Raw genomic sequence first — 25603 nt, forward strand, 5'->3', positions numbered from 1 at the left:
ACCAATCACTGGGGCAGGGAGTCATCCCACTCAGTTCCTGTTAACCCTGCAAGCCAAAGCCCTGATGGTTAGGGTGGTCCTGGCTGGATAAACAGTGGGAAAACTTGTCGGACAGCAATATCAATGGCAAGCTATAGGTTTTCGCTGTTTAGACTCCAGCAATACCCCAACGCACACTCTGGGGTCCCCAAGCGTTGGAACTTTTCCAATCTGTGCCTAATACTTTCCAGAATTAGGGAACCAGGATGTGTCCCTACAGGGAGAGAGTGTGAATTCTATTGCAACAATCTATCTCTGGGATTTCCATGTGTAGGTGAGATGCATGGAAATCTTAGTTTGGTTTGGATACTCTTTAGCATAGTGATGGATTTTCGCATGTGTCAGACACCCGAATGACCAAAAAAAAACATTACAATTGTCATTGCCACCAACACAAGGAAGTTCTCCTGTGTTTGGAATGGAGTGCGCAGACTCTCCCCAGAGGGCCACATCCTGCTGACCCAATCCTGAAGAAAATGAAGCTACAGATAGGTAATATTATTGCTATAAGTTTCCTTTAAGAACAGCAAAGACAGACACCAAAGTTAAGACTAATTACAATAATTTGTCAAATTCTGGATGCTTCTCATAATAATAATCCTTGCATTTGATATAGCGCCTTCCAGCGCCGTGGGACATCCTCCTGAAAAGCGCTATACAAATGTAATCTTGTTGTTTTTATCACGTTCTTCGAGACATCTCCAGGTTATTTGTAGATTCACTGAGTATTCTGTCGACGAAACATGGCAGCAATTTTTACACACAGCAATGTCCTACACAAACATGAAATGAGTGACTAGTTTTATTTGGGGGATTGTTGGCCAGGACACCGGAAGAAACTCTTCTTTCTTTTTGAATAGTGCCATATATTCTGTGAAGCGCTTTGAGACATCTTGAAGATGTGAAAAGCACTATATCAAATGCAAGGATTATTATTATTGTAAGATCTTTAACTTCTGGTTGAAGTAAATAATGATGGGTGGAGTAAATAATAGTACTAATCATCCTTACATTTGGCATTGCATCTATCACATTGGGAGGACATGTTTAAGTCGCAGGATATACTGTAAAGTATGTGGCTTTTTTTTGGGTGGGCGAACACGGCAGCTAATTTACAGCAGCAAAGTCTCACAAATAACCATGAAGCGAATGACAAATTTTATTGGGACACTGGGTGAAACTCGATGTCCCATGACAACTTTAACATGCACCTAAACAGACAGACAGGACCTCGATTAAATGTTTCATCCGAAGGACAGCACCTCTGACAATGCAGTGGCCCTGGGACCCTGAGAGAGCGAACGCTTTGGGGATAAAAAGTGTAACGTGTCATAGTAAACTCAGGGCTACATTGGAGTGTTGATGCCTGGTGTGAAGCTTGAATCCAGCACTTTCTGGTCCAGATTCAAGAATGTTATGGACTGAGCCAAAACTGACTTATGCTGAATGGCCAAAAAACAAGTTTCCAATGGACTGGTTCGCGACAGGGCAGCCAAGTGACCCAGGCTGGGACATCCTCCAGATAGTTTCCAGTTGTTTGGAAAAGGTCCAATTTGGACTCAATGTCCCACAAAGAGCCCCCAATGTTGGCCAGAAATCGGAAGAAATTTCTTACTCTCTTCAGATACTGTAGTGCAATGGGATCTTTCACATCCACCTCAAAGTTCAGATGGACAACAACAACAACAACAACAAGATTCCATTTATAGAGCGCCTTTCACGTCAGGAGGACGTCCCAAGGCGCTGCACAGTTGGGTCATGACCCGAGCAGGGGGGAAATGGTCAGGGTGAGGGGAGGGAAGGGAGGGAGAGAGGAGGGGGGAAATGGTCAGGGTGAGGGGAGGGAAGGGAGGGAGCGAGGAGGAGGAAGAGAGTCGAGAGGGCCTCAGCTTAGTATCTCATCTAAAGGGCAGCACCTCGGACAATGCAGGACATCCCAAGCACTGCAGTGGAGTGTTAGCATGGACTATACAGGTACCAAGTCCCAGTGTAGAGCTTGAACCCATAACCTTCAGATTCAGAGATGAGAGTGCTACCAATGCTGAGAAAAATCTAGGTGGAATTACACCCTCATCCCCTCCCTTCACTGGCGATTTGTATGATTATATAAATGTCTTTGGTTTATTTCACTGGATTCCTGTAACAAACAGTGAGATCTGTTGCGGGGGAAACAGCATTTGTAGAGGGAATAAACTCAACGCTGCTTTTCAAGCTGTGCATTCAGAATCAACATTGGTCAGTCCCACCTCAGCAGTGGGTCCCTGGTTCGTGCTTGCAGTGAAGTGAGTCTTGTATGTAATTACAAAGTGTTAGAAGATGTCGACATTCTTCTGTTTCTCGGCTTCAAATTTCCTCTTGTTTACCGAGTGAGTCGGCCAGCTGTTCGTTCAGCACAGAATAGGATCCACAGTGGGGCCAAGCCGGAAGGCATATGGATTATGCATATGGTTTTCTGCAGCAGGTGTGGAGTGGATACAACTAATGAAATATTGATTGACAGGTCCCTTTTTCAGGTAGTGCTGTAATATTTTCTTTTAACGTTCACCTGAACGATAGGCAGGGTCTCGGTTTAACACCTCAGCCGGAAGATTGTATCTCCAATAATACTTATACTAATAATACATCAACTTTTGGTGCAAAAGGGTGCATTTTTACAGCACCCTTCATGCCGGACGGCATGCCAGAGCGCTTAAAATAATCCTTCTATTTGGTATAGCGCCTTGTCACATCATCAAGATATTTCAAAGCGCTGCACAGGATATACTGGAAACTGTATTTTGTGGGCGAAACATAGCAGCCAGTTTCGCACACCGCAATGTCCCACAACAACCATGGAGTGAGTGACCAATTTTATTTGGGGGATTGTTGGCCAGGACACCAGGAGAGAGAAACTCCTTTCTCATTTCGAATAGTGCCATGAGATCTTTAACATTAGCCTAAACAGGCAGACAGGATCTTGGTTTAATATCTCATCCGAAGAACGGCACCTCTGAAAATGCAGTGCACCCCCAGCACTGCATTGGAGTGTCACCTTAGTTGTGTGATTCAAAGTCCCGTTGTGGGTCTTGAATCCACAATCTTCTTACTCAGAGGAAAAGTGTTTAACGCACCCACCCCACCCATAAATTATGTAAAATGCTATGAGACATCCTCCTGTTGGATGTGGAAGGTGCTGTATCAAATGCAAGGATTGTTTTGTTTTTCATTCATACATTAAAATGCTATCCAGTCGAACCAATGGGGTGCAGGGGGCGGGAGATATTAATAATAATGCTTGCATTTGATATAGCGCCTTTTCATGTCTTCGAGACGTCTCAAAGCTTCACAGAATATACTGTAAAGTGAATCGACTATATATTTTGGTTTGGTGAGGCCAAATTTCCAACTAAGTGTAGTTATGGTGTCGGTGGACACCCAAATCCCTTTTTGGATCCATAGTGGAAGACCTCACAATTCCCCACATTGAATTCCATCTGCCACAGTTTTGCCCACTCACTTAATCTGTGTAATTCCCTCTGTAGCTCTGTAAGCATCAACATAAAGAAGAAGCTTGCTGTATGTATGTGGAAAAACGGATTAGAGGGTTACAGGAGAGGGGATTTGGATGATCAAGTAGTGTATAAACACACGAATGGATTAGTTGGGCCAAATGACCTGTTACTGTGCAGTAACAACAAAATTATATTTGAATAGCGCTCCTCAGGTAGGGAGGATGTCCCAAGAAAGTTCCATACCATTTAAAAAGCAGCTCAATACTGTGATAGGAAAATGGGAAAGTGGGTGTTCTGGAAGGATGACATCAGATGGGCTGAAGGCTCTTCTTCATCTGAACTTGGTATGATATAGCACCTTATCACATCGTCCAGACGTCTCAAAGTGCTGTGAAGCGTAAGTGTAGTGACTGTTTATTTTTTAGCAGATGCAGTAACCAACCTGCGCATAGCAGTGTCCAACATACACATGGTAATTCTTCTTTAAAATATCGGTGCCGAGGTAGCATTAACTCGTCACAAAGATCTTCTGATCAGTGTTCTCGGGCTGCTTCTAACCCAAAGGCAGGACACATTGAACCATGATCGATGTCTAGAGAATTGCAGCCGTCCCTTCAGAATGGTATAGTGATGCCTGCTTCAGTACAGAGACAGCGCTTGTGAAAGTCACAAACGACATCCTCTCTATCTCTGACCAGGGCTCCCTCTGCCTCCAAGGCTGCACTCTCCACCTCTCAAAGCCAGTCAGGAACCTTGGGTTCTGCTCGACCCTGAGCTGTCCTTTCTTCCTCATATCCGCGCCACAACTGGGACCGTCTTCCATCACCTCCGGAATGTCGCCAGACTACGGCATTACCTCACCCCTCACGCTGCTGAAACTCTGGTCCACACCTTTATCACCTCAAGGCTGGACTATGGGAACTCTCTCCTCGTCGGCCTTCCCGGCACCTCCCTCCACAAGCTGCAGGTCATTCAGAACTCTGCAGCTCGTGTACTGTCCCGCACCAGGCTTCGGGACCACATCACTCCCACCCTCGCTCGCCTCCACTGGCTCCCCATCCCCCAGAGGATCGAATTCAAGATCCTCATCCTCACCTACAAGGCCATTCACGGCCTTGCTCCCTCCTAGCTCTCCGACCTACTATCCCCCTACCTACCTGCCCGTAGGCTCCGTTCCTCTGGCTCCGGTCTGCTCCATGTCCCCCGCCCCAACCGCCCTACCATCGGTGGCCGGGCCTTCAACCTCTCAGCCCCGAGGCTCTGGAACTCTATCCCCCAGTGCCTTCGCCTTGCCTCCTCCCTTTCCTCCTTCAAGGCCGGTCTCAAGACCTTTCTCTTTGACTGTGCCTTCAGCTCCCCTCTCGACTCTCTACCCCCTCCTCGCTCCTTCCCTCCCCTCACCCTGACCATTTCCCCCCTCCTCGCTCCCTCCCTCCCCTCACCCCGACCATCTCCCCCCTCCTCGCTCCCTCCCTTGCCTCCCCTCACCCTGACCATTTCCTCCCAAGGCTCGGGTCCTGACCCAACTGTACAGCGCCTTGGGACGTCCTCCCGACGTGAAAGGCGCTCAATAAATGGAATCTTGTTGTTGTTGTTGTCCTCATGGACCTTTCCGCCGCGTTCGATACAGTCGATCACGCCATCCTCCTCCACCGCCTTTCCTCCGTCATCCACCTCAGTGGGACCGCACTCGCCTGGTTCGAGTCCTACCTCACAAACCGCCAGCAGTACATCTGCACAAATGGCTTCTCCTCCCGCTCTCACCCGATCACCTGCGGGGTACCCCAAGGATCCATCCTTGGCCCCCTCCTCTTTCTGATCTACATGCTTCCTCTTGGGGATGTCATCTGTAGACATGGGGTACATTTCCACATGTATGCAAATGACACCCAACTCCTATTTTTCCACCTCTCTTTTTGACCCCCAGTCCTCTGATGTTCTGTCAGTATGCCTGTCAGATCTCAGGGGCTGGATGAGCGCAAACTTCCTTCAGCTGAACATTGACAAGACGGAAGCCATACTCTTTGGCTTTCATCAACATTATAAAATCTCACGGCTCTCACATCCTCCATCTACCCGACCTCCCCCTAAAACTCTCCAAACCCGTAGGCAACCTAGGCATCAGGTTCGACGCCCAATTATCCTTCCTCCCCCACATCTGGTCCCTCACCAGCACCGACTTCTACCACCTCCGACGCATCGCCCGGCTCCGCCAATACCTCTCCCCAAAAAACGCTGAAACCCTGGTCCATGCCTTTGTCACCTCTCGGCTGGACTACTCCAATGTCTTCCTCGCCGATCTCCCATCCACCACCATCCATAAACTCCAAATCATTCAAAACTCTGCCCCGCATTCTTATCCGCACCAAACTTCGCTCCCCGATCACACCAGTCCTTGCCAGACTGCTCTGGCTGCCTATCCCAGAGAGGATCGATTTCAAGATCCTCACCCTTGTATTCAAGGCCCTGCACTCCTCTGCACCCCCCTACCTCTCTGATCTCTCTCCTCAAAATAGTACCCGTTGCCTTCATTCCTCCAGGTCTGCCCTCCTCCTCGTCTCCCGAGTCCTCCGCTCCACCTTCGGCGGCCGTGCCTTCAGCTACTATGCCTCGAGGCTCTGGAACTGCTTTTCTCTGTAGCTCAGTGGTTAGAGCACTCGCTTTGCAAGCGAGAGACCTGAGTTCAATTCCAGGCAGAGGGCGAAACCTTGGGCAAGTTTCCTTACTCCACACAGAGCCTAATAATAATCCCTCCAAAACCAAAAACAATAATAAATTGGTCATTTTCAATCTACGACTGTTTGTGGGACATTGCTGTGCGCAATTGGCTGCCGCATTTCGCCCACAAATATACAGTCAATTCACTTTACAGTGTGTTCTGTGAAGCGCTTTGGGACGTCCTCCCGACGTGAAAAGCGCTATATCAAATGCAAGGATTATTATTATTATTATTATTTCTCATTCCCTTCGTCTTGCTCCCTCCCTTCCCATTTTCAGGTCTCTGCTGAAGACATTTATTTGGTCACCTTCCTCCTGGCTCGGCCCCGAGATCCGTTACTGTAAAGCGCTCTGAGACGCCGTCTGTTGTTGTTGTTGTTGTTGTTGCTGCTGTGAGCTCTGCTCTGAGCTCCCATCACAACAAAGAGGTGTGTGGTTGTTGCCCTTCCAGGCTCATGATTCCCAGTGACACTTCACATGGGCCTACTGGTAGATAATAATAATGATAATCTTTGCATTTGATATTGCGCCTGATCACGTCTTTGAAACGTCTCAAAGCGCTTCACAGAATATACTGTAAAATGAATTGACTGTACATTTTGTGGTCAAAATAATTGGGTTTTGTAACAGGTGGATAAGTGGACATGCAGATAATTGGTGTGTGGATATGCAGATAATGCTATAATTCACATCCACATGTGTACATCCTCGTCTTTGGAGATAGTCTCCACACACTCTGAGACACCACCCCACGTGAAGGGCGCTGTATAAATGCCAGTTGTTGTCCGTATTGATAGCACGGGATACAAATGGATTAGCAAGTGGTTTTGTGGGCGGCAGAACTCACCATCCAGGGTCCCTCGAGCCTTTTATCTCTTGTCAACCTTTGCTTTAATACTCTTTGGAAATAGATAAGCAGTGTGGGTGCCCCCCAGGGGAGGGAGAGTGCACATTCCCTCCCAGGCACAGGGAAATTTTCCATGTGTAGGTGATATACGTTTAGTTTGGATAGTCTTAAGTGATGGCGATGGGTTTCCTTGCATGTCAGACACCGGCTGGCCAGGAAAAAAAAATTGTATACGATTGATGAACTTGTACATCGCCCAAGCTGACAGGCTCATCGGCTGTCATGTGTGTGACCTGGACACTGTGTGTTCAGACAGGGAAAACTGACCCGCACCTGAAACAGATTGACATGTTGCCAATGAGCCAGGCTGGGCTGTCATGAGAACTGCCCTGAGAATAACTGAACGACTGAGATTTATTTGCTCAAAACCATCCGTCTGAAACTTTACGCCTGCTGGCCCTTTCCAGCAGATTTTTTCCATTCACTGCATGGTTTACAAGAGCAGGTGGTTGCCAGGGAGACCGATCTCTTATCACCGGAAAGCAATTATTCTCTGGAGGTGGGGGTCCTCATCATCACAGTGCCAATTCCACCTTCTGCGTATGTTGTTTGATAACAGAACACTGCGGTTCCCCCTGGAGGGGTGGGAGGGAGGGAATGGGGAGAGGAGGAGTGTGTGACGGTGAACGGTAAAACTTTAGCATAAGTCCTGCGCTAAGCAAGGCTCCTCAGCAAGGACAACTCTGGTGTTTTTTTTTGGTCAGCTGGGTATCTCATACATGGGGAAACCCATATCTCCCTTAAGAGTTCCGTAGAATAGTGGTTAGCACACTCACCTTGCAAGCGAGAGGACCTGGGTTCAATTCCCGTGCAAGGCGAAACTTTAAGCAAGTTTTCTTATTCCACACATCTCTGTTTACCTAGCAGGAAGTAACAATCCGGTTGTAACTTGATTTCTGGGGCTAGTGATCCCTCTAAAAACACAAAAAAATCTGCGGCTTTTTGTGGGATTGGCTGCTGCGTTTTGCCCACAAAATATACAGTCAATGCACTTTACAATCTATATTGAAGCCCTTGAGTCCTGGAATCGGGAACCCTGTAGCTCAGTACCTCACAAGTGAGAGCCCTGGGTTCGATTCCAGGTAGGGTGAAATGTTGGGCAAGCTTTCTTACTCCATACGACTCTGTTTAGCTAGCAGTAAGTAAACACCTGGCTGTTAATCGATTGGTAGATCACTTTTCCAGGGATAATAATTCCTTAAAAAATAATAATAAATTGTTCACTTAATCCACTACTGTTTGTGGGACACTGCTATGCACAATTGGCTGCCACGTTTCGCCCACAAAATATACAGTCGATTCACTTTACAGTATATTCTGCAAAGCACTTTGAGACATCTCAAAGATGTGATAAGGCGCTATATCAAATGCAAGGATTATTATTATTATTATATTCTGCTTTGAGACGTCTCAACAGGGCAATAAGGAGTTATATCAAATCCAACGATTATTATTGCTGTTAACGAGTATCTGAGCCAGACTGAAAGTTCCACATGTGTACGCCACCTACAAATGGAAATTCCTGTCTGGAGTAGAATGCACAATCACTCTCTGGAGGATCCTAAAGTATTAGTTAGAGGCTTATGGGGGATCACTGAGATTGGGGTACTGTTGGTTCAACCAGCTAAAATCACTTTGATACACTGTCCGGCAAGCTACCCGCTGCTTCTCCAGCAAAGACCACCCTATCCATTAGGGCTTTGCTTGCAGGGTTAACAGAAGCTATGTGGGAAGAATTTCAGCCCCCAGTGACAAAATAGTCAAGTAAAATTACGAGAGGAGGGTGAAGCAATTGGAGTAAAAATAAATTTGTGCGGACACTTGGTGGGATGAACGGAAGCAAAAATAACCCAAACTGAAACACATTCACATCAAGTTCCATTGAAATACTTCTATCCCCAGGTTTAGTAAAAAAAAAGCAAATGTAACTCATGGATATGAGTTTCCATGGAGACAAGATAGTTTGTCCTGCTGCCGGAAACCTAGCAAGAAAAGAGATAATTAGTGCGAAACGAGATGAAGTCAATGACTAAATTGTTGTTAGTTGAAACTGGTGGGAATAAAATGATTTCTTCTGTAAATATCAATTGGAGTCTAACCCCTGTGATGATTTCACAGCTATGTTGCCAAATTAGATACATTCAAGATTGATTTCCATTCACTAACTTGGCATCTACCTCTGAATTCCTCATTCTTCGCGTTCATCCAAACATACTTAATGGGGTGAGGAAATTTCTTGCAGAGATGTTTACAAGTTCTTAGTCATCCATTCGTTGCACAGCTGTTTTTGGGGTCTACGCTGTGTGCAAATTGGCTGTCGTGTTCGCCTGCACAATACACGGTCACCGCACTTTACAGTATAATCCTTTGACACGCTGCCGACGTGGAATGCGCTGCATCAAGTGCAAAGATTGTTATTTTCGTTCCTCTCAGGTGTCAGTGGAGCCTGATTCGTGCTTGGCAAGGTCCCACAAACAGCATCAACAACAACAGCTTGCATTTATATAGCGGCCTTGAAGGTGTTTTTCTTTCTCCCCCAAAAGGCTGTGGATGTTGGATCCATTCACATCTTCAAGACTAAGGTTGATAGATATTTGTTAGGTCAGGGTATCAAGGGATATGGGGCAAGGGCGGGTAATTGGAGTTGAGGTGCAGGTCAGCCATGATCTTATAGAATGCCGGAACAGGCTCGAGGGGCTGAATACTCCTGTTTCTATGTATCTATGCACTATTCAATTTCTGTTCAGGTTTGACCCCATGACCACCTGACCTGGAGGCAAGAGGTTTATTAGCTGAGCTGAGCAGAGAAGGCTGACTGTACACTGTGCTCCTATTGCCTGTGGGCAAGTCATTAACTGCAGATTACCATCTAGGTGCGGTGTGCTGAGCTCTGAAGTTTTGTCAGAGTTAGTCAGATTCCTATCTCCTTGGATGTTTCTCCCTGTGGCTTGTTCAGTTCAGATGTTGAGTAATGTGCAGTGGCTTGTTCTGATAAAAGCAGTGACCAGGGAGGGGGAGGGACAGTCTCAGTGGTGCGGTGGATAAAGCTGCAGATTACAGATCAGGGGCTTCAATGGTTCAAATCCTGGTGTGCGCTGAGTTTGCTGGCCAAGCAGGACTCATGTAGAATTCAAATTTGCACTGGGTTATGGGGCCGGGCAAAATCAGTACTTTGGGCCGGCCTCCGGGCATGAAAGATGCTATACCAAATAGAAGGATTATTTATTTAACATATAACGTTTCCATTCCTTTGCAATCGTAACCAGTTTAGAGAGTCATATATTGGAGCTGTGCAAGCGCTCTGAGTGTGTCCAGCGTGAGTGGTGCTGTATAAATATAAGTTGTTGTTGTGCATTTTGGTGTCTGGGGCGATACTAATTATCATGTGGAATCAGTTAAGAAACAGTGGAACACCTGATGTCAATTATTTGCTAGTTTGTGCTGCGAACCCACCGCCTCCACCAGTTTCCCTCTTCGTGCGATTTGTGTAGTCCTGTAGCTCAATGGTCAGAGCGCTCGCCTCGCAAGCGGGAGACCTGGGTTCGATTGCCGGCTTGGGCAAGATTCCTTACTCCACACGCCTGATAATAATCCCTCAAGAAAAAAACAATAATGAATTGGTCACTTCAATCCACGACTGTTTGTGGGGACGCTGCTGTGCGCAATTGGCTACCGCGTTTCGTCCACAAATATACAGCCAATTCACTTTACAGTATATTCTGGGAAGCGCTTTGAGACGTCTAGAAGACGTGAAAAGTGCTAAATCAAATGCAAGGATTATTATTATTATTCGGGTAAAATGGCTTGGTCCAAAGTATCTCTTTGAACTCTAAGCCCAGCAATCGTGGGATAAAAGTCCTTGTTTTGCCTCCCCAAGAGGCAGCCATAGATTCCATCTCACACAGGGTATGAGTTAACAATAATAATCTTTGCATTAGATATAGCACCATATCACGTCGTTGAGATGACTCAAAGAATATACTGTAAAGTGAATTTACTGTATATTTTTGGGGCAAAACGTGGCAACCAATTGTGCACAGCAGTGTCCCCACAAACAATCATGGATTGAGTGACCAAATTATTATTATTTGCTTATTTTGAAGGGATTATTACCTCCAGAAAGCTATCCTCCAATCGACTAACAACCTGGTTCCTACTTACCTACTTACAGAGGATGTGGAATAAGGAAACTTGCCTAAGGTTTCACCCTGACCAGGAATTGATCCTGAGCTCTCTTGCTTGTGAGGCGAGTGCTCTAATCAATATGCTATAGGACTCCACAGTGAAGTCCGTAACTTGTTTTCAGCTGCACAATCGGGGACCTGCAGATATCTTCGGGCTCAATGATATTGCTTAAGCTGGAACGCTTTTCTCTCGTCACTTTCGACCGACAAAACAAACAATAACCTGCCAACAGACGGTAACATTTCAGCATATTAATCAGCAAACCACCCTGCAAAGGCAATGTTCATTACATCCATTAAAGAAAAATAAATACCTGTTCGCCAATGAGATTTAAGGTTATAGCGATAAGAAGAGGTGGAAATGATAAGCTACCTCACGGAACATTAGCTATAACTAATGTAGCAATTTTCATTACAAATTTGCTGATGGAGTAGGTGGTTGTTCGAACGAGAAACATGCTTTTCATATCATAGAATCATAGAATGTTACGGCACAGAAGGAGGCCATTCGGCCCATCGAGTCTGTGCCGGCTCTTTGACAGAGCAACTGACTTTTATTAACCCCACTCACCAGCTTTCTCCCCATAACCCTGCAAACCTGTCTTCTCCAGATACCTATCCAAGGTATCTGGAGGGTTTTGAAGCAAGAGAGGAAACAAGACAAACAAATCACAGTATTGATTTGAATAAAGGGGGATCTTAGACCTACCTGTAGCTCAGTGGTTAGAACACTCACTCAGCGAGAGACCTGGGTTTGATTCCCGGCAGGTCAAAACCTTGGGCAAGTTTCCTTACTCCACACGCCTAATAATAATCCCTCAAGAAAAAAAAACAACAATAAATTGGTCACTTCAATCCACGACTGTTTGTGGGACACTGCTGTGCACAGTTGACTACCGTGGTTCATTCACAAATATACAGTCAGTTCACATTACAGTATATTCTGTGAAGCGCTTTGAGATTTCTAGAAGACGTGAAAAGCGCTATATCAAATGCAAGGATTATTATTATTAACTCACCCTTCAAAATATCCATTTTATCCTCTTCCAGCATCTTGGACGTCCGCTCAACGTGAAAGGAGCTATACAAATGTAATTTTGTTGTTCTCATTACAGCATCAAACTGCTTTGTAAATGAGTCAGGCGTCCTGGCCTCAACCACCCTTCCCGCCAATCTCTTTCAGTCATTAATTATACTCTGGTTAAAGAAAATCTTCCTGGTATCTGTCCTGAAATTGCACTATGCAATTCTAAAATGTTGTCCTCTTGTTCTACTAGTATTGTTCTGTTACTTTTCTAATCCCATCTAAAATGTGCTATACCTCGACAGAGTCTAAAACCCCCTGACTGTCCAGCACCCTGGGATGTCTTGCCACCGTGAAGGCCACTACACAAATGTAATTTGTTATAGTTGTGCCCTCTTGAGACATCTCCTTTCAAGACTGAAGAGTCATTGCCTGTCTATTTGTTGCTCATGGCCTGGGCCAATAGAAAAGTGCGGAAATACTTGCCCAAAATTCTGGGCAGATTTGCAGGAAATTGCAAGGGTTTTTGACACATTTTTCAGAAAATGACAGGGTTTTGATTCGTGTCATTGATGTACATTTTACCAACAACCTACTTTTTTCACTTTATTGATAAAAACTCAACATGAGGAAATAACGCATGTTAGATTGCAGGGGCAAGGGGGAACATCAGCAAGGCTACTGGACCTCTTAGGGCCGAGCACCGCACACAAACCCAGAGAGAGAGAGAGAGACACACACACACACTCAGAGAAACAGACACAGAGAGAAACACACACACTGAGAGACACAGAGAGACGCACACACACTCAGAGACACAGGGAGAGAAACACACACACAGAAGCACAGAGAGAGACAAACACTCACAGACACAGAAAGACACACATTCTCAAAGAGAGATTCACACTCACACAGAGACACTCACAAACACATAGAGAGAGACACATGCAGGCACACAGAGGAGATGAAGGCAAAGACATACTCACACATGCTCACAAACAGATTGAGACACACACAAATGCATATTGAGAGACGTACATACAACAACAACAACTTGGATTTATATAGCGCCCTTCATGCCGGACGGTGTCTCAGAGCGCTTCACAGTAACAGATCCCAGGACCGAGTCAGGGGGAGGGGGAGGAAGGTGACCAAAGACGAGGTCGAAAAGAAAGGCCTCAGCAGAGATCTGAAAATGGGAAGGGAGGGGCGAGGCGAAGGGACTGAGGAAGGCAGTTCCAGAGCCTCGGGGCATAGTGGCTGAAGGCATGGCCGCTGAGGGCGGAGTGGAGGACTCGGCGGACAAGGAGGAGTCCAGACCCGGAGGAACAAAGGCAACAGGTGCTGTTTTGAGGAGAGAGGAGGTCAGAGAGGTAGGGGGGATGCAGAGGAGTGGAGAAATTTGAATACAAGGGTGAGGATCTTGAAGTCGATCCTCTCTGGGACAGGCAGCCAGTGCAGTCTGGCAAGGACTGGGATAATCAGGCTGTGGAGTTTGGTGCGGGTGAGAATGCGGGTGGCAGAGTTTGGTATAATCTGGATTTTATGGATGGTAGTGGAGGGGAGGCCGGCGAGGAGGGCATTAGACTAGTCCAGCCGAGAGGTGACAAAAGCATGGACCAGGATTTCAGCAGCTTTCGTAGAGAGGTATTGGTGGAGACAGGCGATGTGTCGGAGGTGGAAGAAAGCGTTGCTGGTGAGGGATGTGGGGGAAGATGGATAATTGGGGGTCGAACCTGATGCCTAGGTTGCGTACGGGTTCGGAGAGTTTTAGGGGGAGGTCGGGTACATGGAAGGGGTGAGAGCTGTGAGATTTTAGACGTTGATGAGAGCCAAAGAGTATGGCTTCTGTCTTGTCAACGTTCAGCTAAAGGAAATTTGCGCTCATCCAGCCCCTGAGAACTAACAGGCAGGCTGACAGAACATCAGGGGACTGGGGGGCTCGCAAAGAGAGGTGGAAAAATAGAATTGGGTGTCGTCCGCATACATGTGGAAATGTACCACATGTCTACGGATGACATCCCCAAGAGGGAGCATGTAGATCAGAAAGAGGAGGGGGCCAAGGATGGATCCTTAGGGTACCTCGCAGGTAACCGGGTGAGAGCGGGAGGAGAAGCCGTTTGTGCAGATGTACTGCTGGCGGTTTGCGAGGTAGGACTCGAACCAGGCGAGTGCGGTCCCACTGAGGTGGATGACGGAGGAAAGGCAGTGGAGGAGGATGGCGTGATCGCCACATAGACAATCGCACCCACAAGCGCACGGAGAATCACAACAGCAGAGCCTCCGAGTGAAGCCCATTTGCCGCGTGCGCCGCCCCATGCATGTGCATCTGGCGCAGTTCCACCCACGTCAGCTAAACAGCCGGGAGACCCGCGGGCTGGAAACTACATTCATAAGCGGGTTTGTAGCTGGACCGAGGTTTGTGGCGGATTCCGCCCTTTTCTATTGGCCCAGCTCATGGCTCATCCACAGCTCGAAGGAGTCCTCGGTAGGCAGGTAATTACCAGTCGGTCATTTGACATCTAACTAGCACATGATTGAGCAGACACTTGGCAGATAGTTGGTACCAGAAATTCCTTGAGAACTTCCTTGTGAGCCACACAGCTCTGCATGAAATGCTCTCACACATCCTGTGGCCCAGCTCAGACACCCCTCTTTTCCAATCGAGCGATGATTCCACCAGTTGGAGTTGTGGAGCTTGACGGTAGCAGGGCTCTTTCCAACATATAATAATAATAATGATAATAATCCTTGCATTTGCTATAGCGCTTTATCACATCTTTGAGACGTCTCAAAGCGCTTCACAGAATATAATAATAATAATAATTCCTCTTGCATTTGATAGAGTGCCTTATCACATCGTCGAGACATCTCAAAGTTCTTCACAGGATATACTGTAAAATGTAGTGACTGTGTATTTTGTGGGCAAAACGCAGCACCGATTGCACACAACAGTGTCCCACAAACAGTCATGGATTGCACCTAATATTCCAGGATTAGGTAAACAGGGTCCATCCCTCTGTGGGGAGAGTGCACATTACATTCCAAGTACAAAAATATGCAATGTGTAGGTCGCATACATATGTGGAATCTTTTCTCTGGTTTGGATGCTATTAAGCACGATGATGGGTTTCTGCATGTGTAAAACATCGGGCTGACCAAAAAGAAAAATTCTTAACAAGAAAAAAGACGTTGGATTGCCAAAGAATAAAATCTATAGAGACCTTGCTCGCTATTTATTTTCAGGTAGCGTCTTTGAAATGATTAGCTCCAGCATGCTGCAACTGGCAAAATAAAGCAAATCAGATCCTAAACCTAGCATGGCTCAGTTCTCTGCCAGTTCACTAGCTGTAGACACACGTCAGGACCTGAGCTGGAGTTCTTGGCCTGCACTCCATCGGAGATACTTGGGTGTCGCCGTTTGGATCAAACATTGAACCCAGGTCCTGTCTGATCTTCGGATAGCATGACACAATTGGAAAAGAGAGGGGAGTTTCTCTGGTGTCTTGGCCAAAAATCCTCCAGGTAAAATTGTCTGTTAATCTCATGAATATTTGTGGGATTTTTTTTCGTGCGAAAGGCTGCTTTATTTGCAGTCAATCAGGTGATGAGATCATAATCTTGTACTTACACTTATATATTGGTCATTTATTTTCCCAGCTGTCAGTGGGATGTTGTTGTGCACTATTGGTTGCCACATTTGCACACAAAACACACATTCACTGCACTTTACAATATATCCTGTCTAAAGACCTTCCTTTTTGATCGTGCTTACGGTCACCTCCCCCTCCCTCCCTCCCTGGCTCGTTGCCAGACTCCGTGGATGCTACCCCGTATAAAGGGTACTATATAAATGCAATTTGTTGTTGTTGTATATGCTGCGAATCCTTGTTGGGACTTCCTCCCGACTTGAAAAGGCGCAGTATCAAATTCAAGGATTCTTATTATTATATAGCACATTTAAGTTGGATTGATGTTTCAGAGTGTGTCTTGACAGTTCTTCACTGTAAAGCCCGTTGAGGGATAAGGTACTAGATTTTATTTGCACATACTAAAGTTTACAGGTAGATTGTTCTGTCACAAAGCATCTAAATGAACGAGCACATTATAACTGAATGACAGTGTAGATCACAGCAGGCTGTTTCAACCTGTCCAGAATAGTAGAACCAGAGGACACGGCCTGCGATTGAAGTGGTGTAAATTCAGAACGAATCTACACAAACACTACTTTAGTGTGGAAGGAGCTCCCTAGGGAGACGGTTGAAGCAGCAAGTGTTGATTCTTTCAAACACAGATTAGATACTATTCTTTTAGGGACTAACATTATGGGATACAGTACATAGGTAGTTTGGGACATATGTACATGTGACTGCCAGGAATGCGGAAGGTGAACTGATGGACCTTGTTTTTTAGGTGAGAGTGCTACTGAATGAGTCGCCGATAAAGCCAGGTTGACACCATTCAATGTTTAACCACTTTAATGATAAGAATTAATTGGAAATCCAGAGAAACTGGCAACCCAAACACGAATGAGACACCTCCGATAATGTAGCATACCTCCAGCACTATACAAGATTCATTCTTGATTCGAGTTCAAAGGCTTGACGTGGGGCTTGAACCTACGATCTTCTGACTCCAAAGGCGAGACTGCTTCCAACCGAACATCAGTACATCCTGTCTTAGGTGTGAGGTTCCCACTAGTCGGTATAATGTGAGAGGTGAATGTCCAGTCACCAATCGGGATTTCTTAATTAAGAAATGTGTCAAGAAATACTGCAAAATTCCAGCATGTTATCCATGAACTTGTGTTTTTGCCTCCACTCTCTGCCTAGACTCTACCAGCAGTGTCCTGGAACAAGAGAGACAGAGAGAGAAATGGGAAGAGACCCGGAGAAAAGAACACACTATCTCCCAGCGGTCAGTCAGCAAAGAGCGATGGGTGGAAACCTTGGTAGTGGCGGACACCAAGATGATTGAATACCACGGCAGGGAAAACGTGGAATCGTACATTTTTACCATAATAAATATGGTGAGTCCAATTCACTTTTATGGTGAAAAATAAATAGCATTAAAGCGATCAAGATGTCCTGCAGCTGTAAAAAGCATTATATAAATGTAAAATTGTAAAAATTCTATGAATGTATATCACCTACACAAGGATATTACTGTTTCTGGAATTTATTTTTGTCAGCTGAGTGTTTGGCACATGTGGAAACCCATCACCATGCTTAAGAGTATCCAAATCAAACTAAGAATTCCATGCATCCCATCTACACATGGAAATCCCAGAGCCCAGAGATAGTTTATTAGAATGGAATATGCACTCTTTCCTGGAGAGATGCATCCTGCTTACCTAATTCCAGAAACTATTAGGCGAGGGTTGACAAGAGCCAAGGCTTGGGGACCCCAGAGTTTGCATTGGAGTAACTGCTATGGTCTAACCAGCTGAAACCACACAGCTTATCATTGTGAGCACTGTATGGCAAGTTTTCCCACTGCTTGTCCAAGAAGGACCACCTACTCATTAGGGCTTTGGCTTGCAGCATTAACAGGAGCTGAGTGGAAAGAATCCATGGTCTTTGAAAGGTTCAGATGTGTCAGATATGTAGCTGACCAAAAACAGCTTGCTGTATGCTTCTTACCCCTACCCCCTCCCTATGTTAATTAGCACAAGGAATGAAAGCGTGGTATAAGCAGATTCAATAGTAACTTTCCAAAAGGAATTGGATATGTACTTGAAAAGGAAAAATTTGCAAGACTATTTGGTAAGATTGAGGAATGGGACTCGTTGGTAGCTCTTTCAAAGAATCCGCACAGGCACAATGGGCCAAATGGCCTCTTTCTGTGCTAAAAAGTTGTACGATTCTATGAATGGGTTAAGAAAGTGTGTGTTTCTGTGTGTTTTACCCTTGAATCTCTTCTCTGTCAAAGGGTATGCATAAAAGATATTCCTTTATTCACTCTTAAGAGAGCCGATGAAGCCAGATGAAATGTTGACTTGAAAGGAACATCTGGCCTTTATCTTTATATATGAGCTGAATTCCGTCCCCTTAATGAGTGTGTGGTGCATGATTGAATGTGTTTCATGCTGCAGCGCTAATTAAAAGCACACAGAAAAGTTCAGTGCTTTAATCATCTTCTCTTGATCGGAGCCCAAGCTTCTTCCTTGCCACTTAACGTGGATTCAGGATAAACCGCATTCTGCACTTATTTTAGACAATTTTTTTTGCAGCGAGCATAATAATAATAATAATAATCCTTGCATTTGATGCAGCACCTTATCACGTCATCAAGATGTCTCAAAGCGTTTCACCGAATATACTATAAAGTGTGTTTTGTGGGTGAAATGCGGCAGCCAATTGCACACAGCAGTGTCCCATAAATATGTTGTGTATTGAGTGACTACATTATTATTATTATTATTATTTTGGAGGAGTTTCAGGATAATAAGAAGCAGAGGTCTTGAGCATAGAAGGAGTCACTACTGTTACCACTCTAAGTTTATATCAGTCTCCTTGCAGCTATTTGCCTATATTCCTTAATGTTATTGCTTCTCAGTTCCCTTTTGAACTGTTCTATTGATCCGGCCTCAATAACCACTTGCGGTAATGAATCCTGCACCATGCGAATTTTACGGGAAAGCTTCTTCTAACCTCTCCTCTGATTTTTCTACTGATGGTCGTGAAACTCTTTCCTGCTCCCTCCCTATCCATCACTGATTCTTCAACTAAAGTAATTGCTTTTTCCCATTTCTCTTGCCGTACCGCTTCAGAATATTAAAGACTTCTGTCACAGCCCCTCTCAATTTCCTCTGTTCCAGTAAAAAATGTCCCATTTTAGCCAGCCTCTCTTCATACCTATGTTAGCTCATACCTTGGTATCATCTTCGCTGCACTCTCTCCATTTCTATGACAGATGTTTCCTTCATCTCTTAGCTGATTACAAGGCTCTTTGAGCATTACTTTTCGTGCTGACTCTGACTTTGACAACGGACCAATTTGAAACCAATTTTGTAAAGAGTCTGCAAGAGGTACAAGGGAAGTAGACTGTCTTCTTTAGGGATATACAGTGTGCATTACTACCACTCAGCAACTTTGAGATTGCAGATGTGGATAGAAGCTTAAACATGGGAATTAGTCTATTGAATAGGATTGGAAAATAAATTGTTTCTCATCTCATGTGTTCCAAATCCAGTGCAGTCAATAACAATAATAAAATTACATTTATATATCGCCTTTCGAGTCAGAAAAACGCCCCGAAGCCCTGAACAGTCAAGAATTTGCACCCAGCTGGGGATTGGAATCAAAAGGGGTGAAGGGTACAACAACAAAAACAACTTGCACTTATATAGCACCCTCCACACTGGGTAGCGTCTCAGAGCGCATAATGGTGGCGGAGCCTGACTTCGAGCTAGTGGGGGAGGGGAGGCGGCCGTATGCACAGTCAAAGAGCAAAGTTTTCATGCAGGAGTTAAAAGAGGTAAGAGAGGGGGCAAGGCAGAGGGATTGAGGGAGAGTGCTCCAGGGTTTTGGGGCGAAGTGGCTGAAAGTGTGACCTCTAATAATAATAATCCTTGCATTTGATATAGCGCTTTTCACGTCGGGAGGACGTCCCAAAGGGCTTCACAGAACACACTGTAACGTGAATTGACTGTATATTTGTGGGCGAACGCGGCAGCCAATTGCGTACAGCAATGTCCCACAAACAGTCGTATATTGAAAATGACAATTTATTATTGTTTTTGGTTTTGGAGGGATTATTATTAGGCTCTGTGTGGAGTAAGGAAACTTGCCCAAGGTTTCGCCCTGACCTGCCTGGAATTGAACTCAGGTCTCTCACTTGCAAAGCGAGTGCTCTAACCACTGAGCTACAGGACTCCATGGTGGGGCGGAGGGTGTGAGGGATGAATAGGAGGTTAGTTCCAGTCGAGCGGAGGCGCCGGGTTGTGGACTGGGGAGTGAGGAGCTCGGAGAAGTAGGGAGGTGCCAGGGATTGAATGTATTTGAACACGAGGTGAGCATCTTGAAATCGATCCGTTTGGTGATCGGGAGCCAGTCAGCCTGGACCAGAACTGGTGAGATGTTGGCACAGAGTTTGGTCCGGGTCAGTATGCGGGCGACAGAGTTTTGGATGAGCTGGATCTTTTGAATGGTGGATCTGGGGAGACCAGCGAGGAATGCGTTGAAGTAATCCAATCAAAAGGTGACAAACGTTGCACGAGGCTGCATTTGGGATAAGGTACAGTTGAAGGCGGGCAATGTGGCGGAGGTGGAGGAAGGCGGTCCTGGTGAAGGACCGGATGTGGGGGAGGAAGGACAGTTGGGGGTCGAACCGGACGCCTAGGTTGCGCACTGGTTCGGTGACTCTGAGGGAGAGTCCAGGGAGGTTGAGGAGATTTAGATCCGCAGGAGTGAAGATGTTTATGGGGGCCATGCAGGGGCTTGAGGAGGGAGTGGAGAGAGAGGTGTGACCAAAGTTGACCTGCAACAATGAGTTCCAGGACTTTGGCAATGAAAGGTAAGTTGGAGATAGGACAGTAGCATGAGGGACTAGAGGGATCGAGGGTGGTTTTTTNGAGGAGGGGTGTGATGACAGCGGTTTTCAGGGGGAGTGGAACAGAGCCTAAGGAGAAAGACTGGTCGACCATGTTGGCCAGCAGGAGGGAGAGAAGAGAGAGTTGAGTGACCAGCAGCTGGGTGGGGAGGGTGTTGAGGCACCAGTTGATGAACTTCATCTGGATGAATGTGGTTGGGTGGGAGAAATGGGTGCAAAGGAGTGTACCCCTTGTACCCAAAGGAGTCTCCCGGCTCCGACACTGTCTCACACCGCAGGACGCCAAAATTCTCATGCATGCCTTCATTACATCGAGGCTCGACTGTACAAACTCACTGCTTATCGGCCTCCCCAACTCTTCCCTCCACAGGCTGCAGATCATCCAGAACTCTGCAGCCCGTGTCCTCTCCTGCACTAGACTCCGTGACCCTATCATCCCATCCTTGCCCAACTCCACTGGCTTTCCATCACAAAGAGGATACATTTCAAGATCCTGGTCCTCACCTTCAAAGCCCTATATAGTCTTGCTCCCCCCTACCTTACCGACCTCCTAACCCCCTACCATCCTGTTCGAATCCTCCGCTCAGCGGGCTCTGGCCTACTTCATGTCCCCACCTTGCTCGCCCTACTATCGGCGGGCAGGCCTTCCGCCACTGTGCCCCCACACTCTGTAACTCTATCCCATAGTCCCTCCATCTCAGACCTCTTCACACTTGGTGTTTGATGTGAGGATAGAGGGGGCTTGAAGGGATGCACGGAGGAGGTGATGGACGGTGGAAAACAGCATCTTTGGATTGTTGTTTGCCTCCAAGATGACTTTGGAGTGAAAATCAGTTTTGGCCTGTGAAAGCGAGAGGCAGTAGGTGCAAAGGTTCTTGAGCCATAGCTGGCAGTGAATTGTGATGCCGGATTTCTGCCATCCTTGCTCAAACATCCTGATTTGTGTTTTGAGTGAGCCGAGAGAACTGTTGTACCAGGGGGAGCGAGTGGATTTGGAAGCAACCCTGGATTTTAGGGGAGCCGGGAATTGAAGGTTGTGGAAAGACAGTCATTCAGCAGGTTGATGGCAACATCAGGATTGCTGCAGGACTAGGGGTGGGTGAGAGGTTGGCCGAAAGCGGGGTCAAAGAGGAAAGTCTTGAGACAGGCCTTAAAGGAGGGGGCGAAGTGGAGAGATGCCAGGATTAAGTTCCAGAGTGGGGGAAGAAACAATTGAAGGCCCTACCTCCGATGCTGGGGTGGGCAGAGTGGGGGCAACGTACAGGCCAGTGCCCGCTCAGTGGAAGGAGCGGGCAGGTTGGTAGTGGTGTTAATAGGTCACAGAGGAAGTGGAGACCGTGGAGAGCTTTAAAAGTGAAGATGAGGATTTTAAACTCGATCCTCGTGAGGATTGGGGAGCCATTGGGGCCGGGCAATGATTGGGGTGATCGGTTCATGGAGCCTGGTACGGGAGGGCACACAAGCTGCAGAGTTCGAAATAATCTGCAGTTGGGAAGTCTGGCGAGCAGGGAGTTATCATCATGCAATGGGGAAGCACTGCATTGTCGAGGGTGCTGTCCTTTGCTTGAGACATTAAACCTATGTCCTCTGTTCGAGAGGGTTTTGAAGATGCTATGGCACTATTCATAAAGATAAGGGAATTTTTTCTGATGACCCCAATAACAATCCCCCAGAAAAGGTCATTCACTTCATGGCTGTTTGTGGGTTCTGACCATAATTGGCAAACAGTCACTACTCTTAATAGTAAATCCCTGTGAAGGGCTTTGAGACAGTTCAACATTCCAACATCAACAATTTGCATTTATCTAGCACCCTTCACACGGGGTAGTCTCGGAGCTCTGTATAAATGCAAGGATTATTATTATTATTCGGCTTAACTGGAAATTAGTAAAAAAAAAGGACTCATTTTGGTAGTGTAAAATGCTGTAAGATAATGATATCAATGCTCATATTTGATATAGTGCCTTTCAAGTCGGGACAACATATCAAAGCACTTCACAAGATATACTGTAAAGTGTCAGCACTGGGTAATTTTTTTAATAAGGTGGTGCCCAATAGTTGTTTCCTCTTTGAGAGATTTGCAATATAACTTGGCAATGTTAATGTTTAAAATATGTTAATGCTTTATGAAGCGTGGTATAATTTCAGGGCATAAGTATCCAGGAAGTAATAGCCGATGAAACATTGGAATGAAGGATTCTAAGTAAAGTGTTTGAAACACAGTAAGAGGCTGGTTTGATTGAATTATATCAAGTCTCGATGAAATGGTAATTTTAAATGATTTGATACTTGCGACTTCAAACAGCTCTGTGATTTCTGAATTAATAACAATTTTTATTGCCAAGTGAGAAAGGAATGGGTCTAAAGGTTTTTTTAGAAAATAAATTGGAAACGTCCTCAGAAAAATGAATCAAACCTTTTACAAATGAAACATTTCTGGCCATGAAATTGTAATGCGTTTCTTTTGTAACGGCGTGTAAAACGACGCGATTGTGGGACCTTTAGGGAACAACCGAGAATTATTTATCATTAATTTAATAATAATCCTTTGATGTTGCATATTTTCTGCCGGGTGTGGGTGTGGGGGGCGGAGATTTACAGGATTTTTTACTGTAAAGTGCAATGACTGTCCATTTTGTGTGAAACGTGGCAGCCAATATGAGCCACAAACAGCTATGCAATGAGTGACTAATTTTATTTGGGGGATTGTTGACCAGGGATCTTGGAGAAATGCCTTCTCTTTCTTTTGAAATAATGCTATGGGATCTATAACGTCCATCTGAACAGGCAAATGGGATTCAGAGTTGCAAAAGGTAATATTGCCGGAGTCCTGGAGTGTAGTGGTTCGTGAGCTTGCCTCGCAAACAAGAGGACGTGGGTTTGATTCTCGGCGGGGCCTTTCCTTCCTCCACACGCATCTGTTTACTTAGCAGTAAGCAGGAACCTGGTTGTTATTCGATTGGCAGATTGCTTTCCAGGGGTAATAATCTCTCCTAAAAACAACAAACAAAGCACTTTGGACACTCAATCCACGAGTGTTTGTGGGACACTGCTGTGCGCAATTGACTGCCGCGTTTCATCCGCAAAATATACAGTAAATCCACTTGACAATATATTCTGCGAAGCGCTTTGAGATGTCTGTACGACGCAATAAAGCGCTATATCAAATGCAAGGATTGTTATTATTCTTCTCATTTCAGGAACAAATACCAGGAATATTTTTATTACTCAGAGGGTAATTAACAACTAGAGCATGTTGGTAGGAAGGGTGGTTGAGGCAAGGACACGTGGACTCATTTAAACAGCAGCTTGCTACTGTGATGGGAGGGCAGTCGGGTGGGTGGTCTGGAGGGATGAAATCAGTTTTCGTCCTTGGGATGAGATGTCAAACCGAGTCTGCCTATTCAGTGAACGTTGAGGATCCCATGGTATTATTCAAAAAAGAGAAGGGATATTGTCAACCCTCCACCCAGATATAATTGATCATCAGCATTGCTGCAATTTGCTGTTGTGTTGGCCTACACAACACTCAGTCACTACACTTTAAAGCAAATGCCACGCAGCACTTTGAGATGATATGGAGCAGACCAGAGCCCGCTGAATGGAGGGAGCGGGCAGGTTGGTAGGGAGTTAGCAGGTCAGAGAGGTAGGAGGGGGTAAGGCCATGGATGGCCTTAAAAGTGAGGACGAGGATCTTGAACTCGATTCTCTGGGGGATGGGGAGCCAGTGGAGTCGGGCGAGGGTGGCAATGATGGAGTCACGGAGCCTGGTGCGTGAGAGTACACGAACTGCAGAGTTTGCTTGTGAAGGGAAGAGTTGGGAAGGCTGATGAGGAGGGAGTTTCCATAATTTTGGAATTTTGGGAGTTTCCCATAAGTTTCGTGGAGTCCTGTAGCTCAGTGGTTAGAGCACTCGCTTTGCAAGTGAGAGACCTGAGTTCAGTTCCAGGCAGAGGGCGAAACCTTGGGGTTTTCCTTACTCCACACACCTAATAATAATCCCTCCAAAAAACAAAAACAATAATAAATTGGTCATTTTCAATCTACGACTGTTTGTGGGACATTGCTGTGCGCAATTGGCTGCCGCGTTCGCCCACAAATATACAGTCAATTCACTTTACAGTGTGTTCTGTGAAGCGCTTTGGGACGTCCTCCCGACGTGAAAAGCGCTATATCAAATGCAAGGATTATTATAATCGAGCCTTGATGTGACTAATGCATGGATGAGGATTTCGGCAGCCTGAGGGGTGAGGCAGTGGTGGAGTCTGTCACTATATCAAATCCATGGAATGGTGTCAGAACCAATGGCATAATTATCTTATTAAATCTGGAAATTAAGAGAATTTAAATATCGGATGTGTTGACACTTCAAAAAAGGTGTTAATAACCATTACAGTTTTCACGCCGTTAATTGACACAAAGGAAATCTCTTAAAGTTCTTGTTGGACAAGTTGTAAGTTACTCTTTTGAGAAAAGTTCCTGTTGACACTACACCCTGGAGACATTGCTAACTGTTGCTGTCACACAGCATCTGCCTCGGGGGATAAGCCTTTGAGCTCTGCTGGTCTGGTGAAACGAAATAATACTACAAATTGTACTTTGTGAAATACGACATCACGCAGAGTGACACATTCGGTCACTTTGATGTGTTGCTGGGAATAGCTTCAATGCATTATACATTCACAGC

The 25603-nt window shown here is 45.8% G+C and overlaps 1 protein-coding gene across 1 annotated transcript in view; it reads left to right on the plus strand.

Moving 5' to 3' along the window:
- The window catches only part of LOC103184889 (A disintegrin and metalloproteinase with thrombospondin motifs 12-like), a 201510-nt gene that overhangs the window by 59586 nt on the left and 116321 nt on the right, over nucleotides 1–25603 (plus strand). The window contains 1 exon segment of the mRNA XM_042331953.1: nucleotides 17196–17392. Coding sequence (XP_042187887.1) covers nucleotides 17196–17392 — 197 coding nt within the window.

The sequence above is a fragment of the Callorhinchus milii genome, unplaced genomic scaffold (genome assembly GCF_018977255.1).
Source record: "Callorhinchus milii isolate IMCB2004 unplaced genomic scaffold, IMCB_Cmil_1.0 Scaffold1, whole genome shotgun sequence".
In the NCBI taxonomy this organism is placed as follows: Eukaryota; Metazoa; Chordata; class Chondrichthyes; order Chimaeriformes; family Callorhinchidae; genus Callorhinchus; species Callorhinchus milii.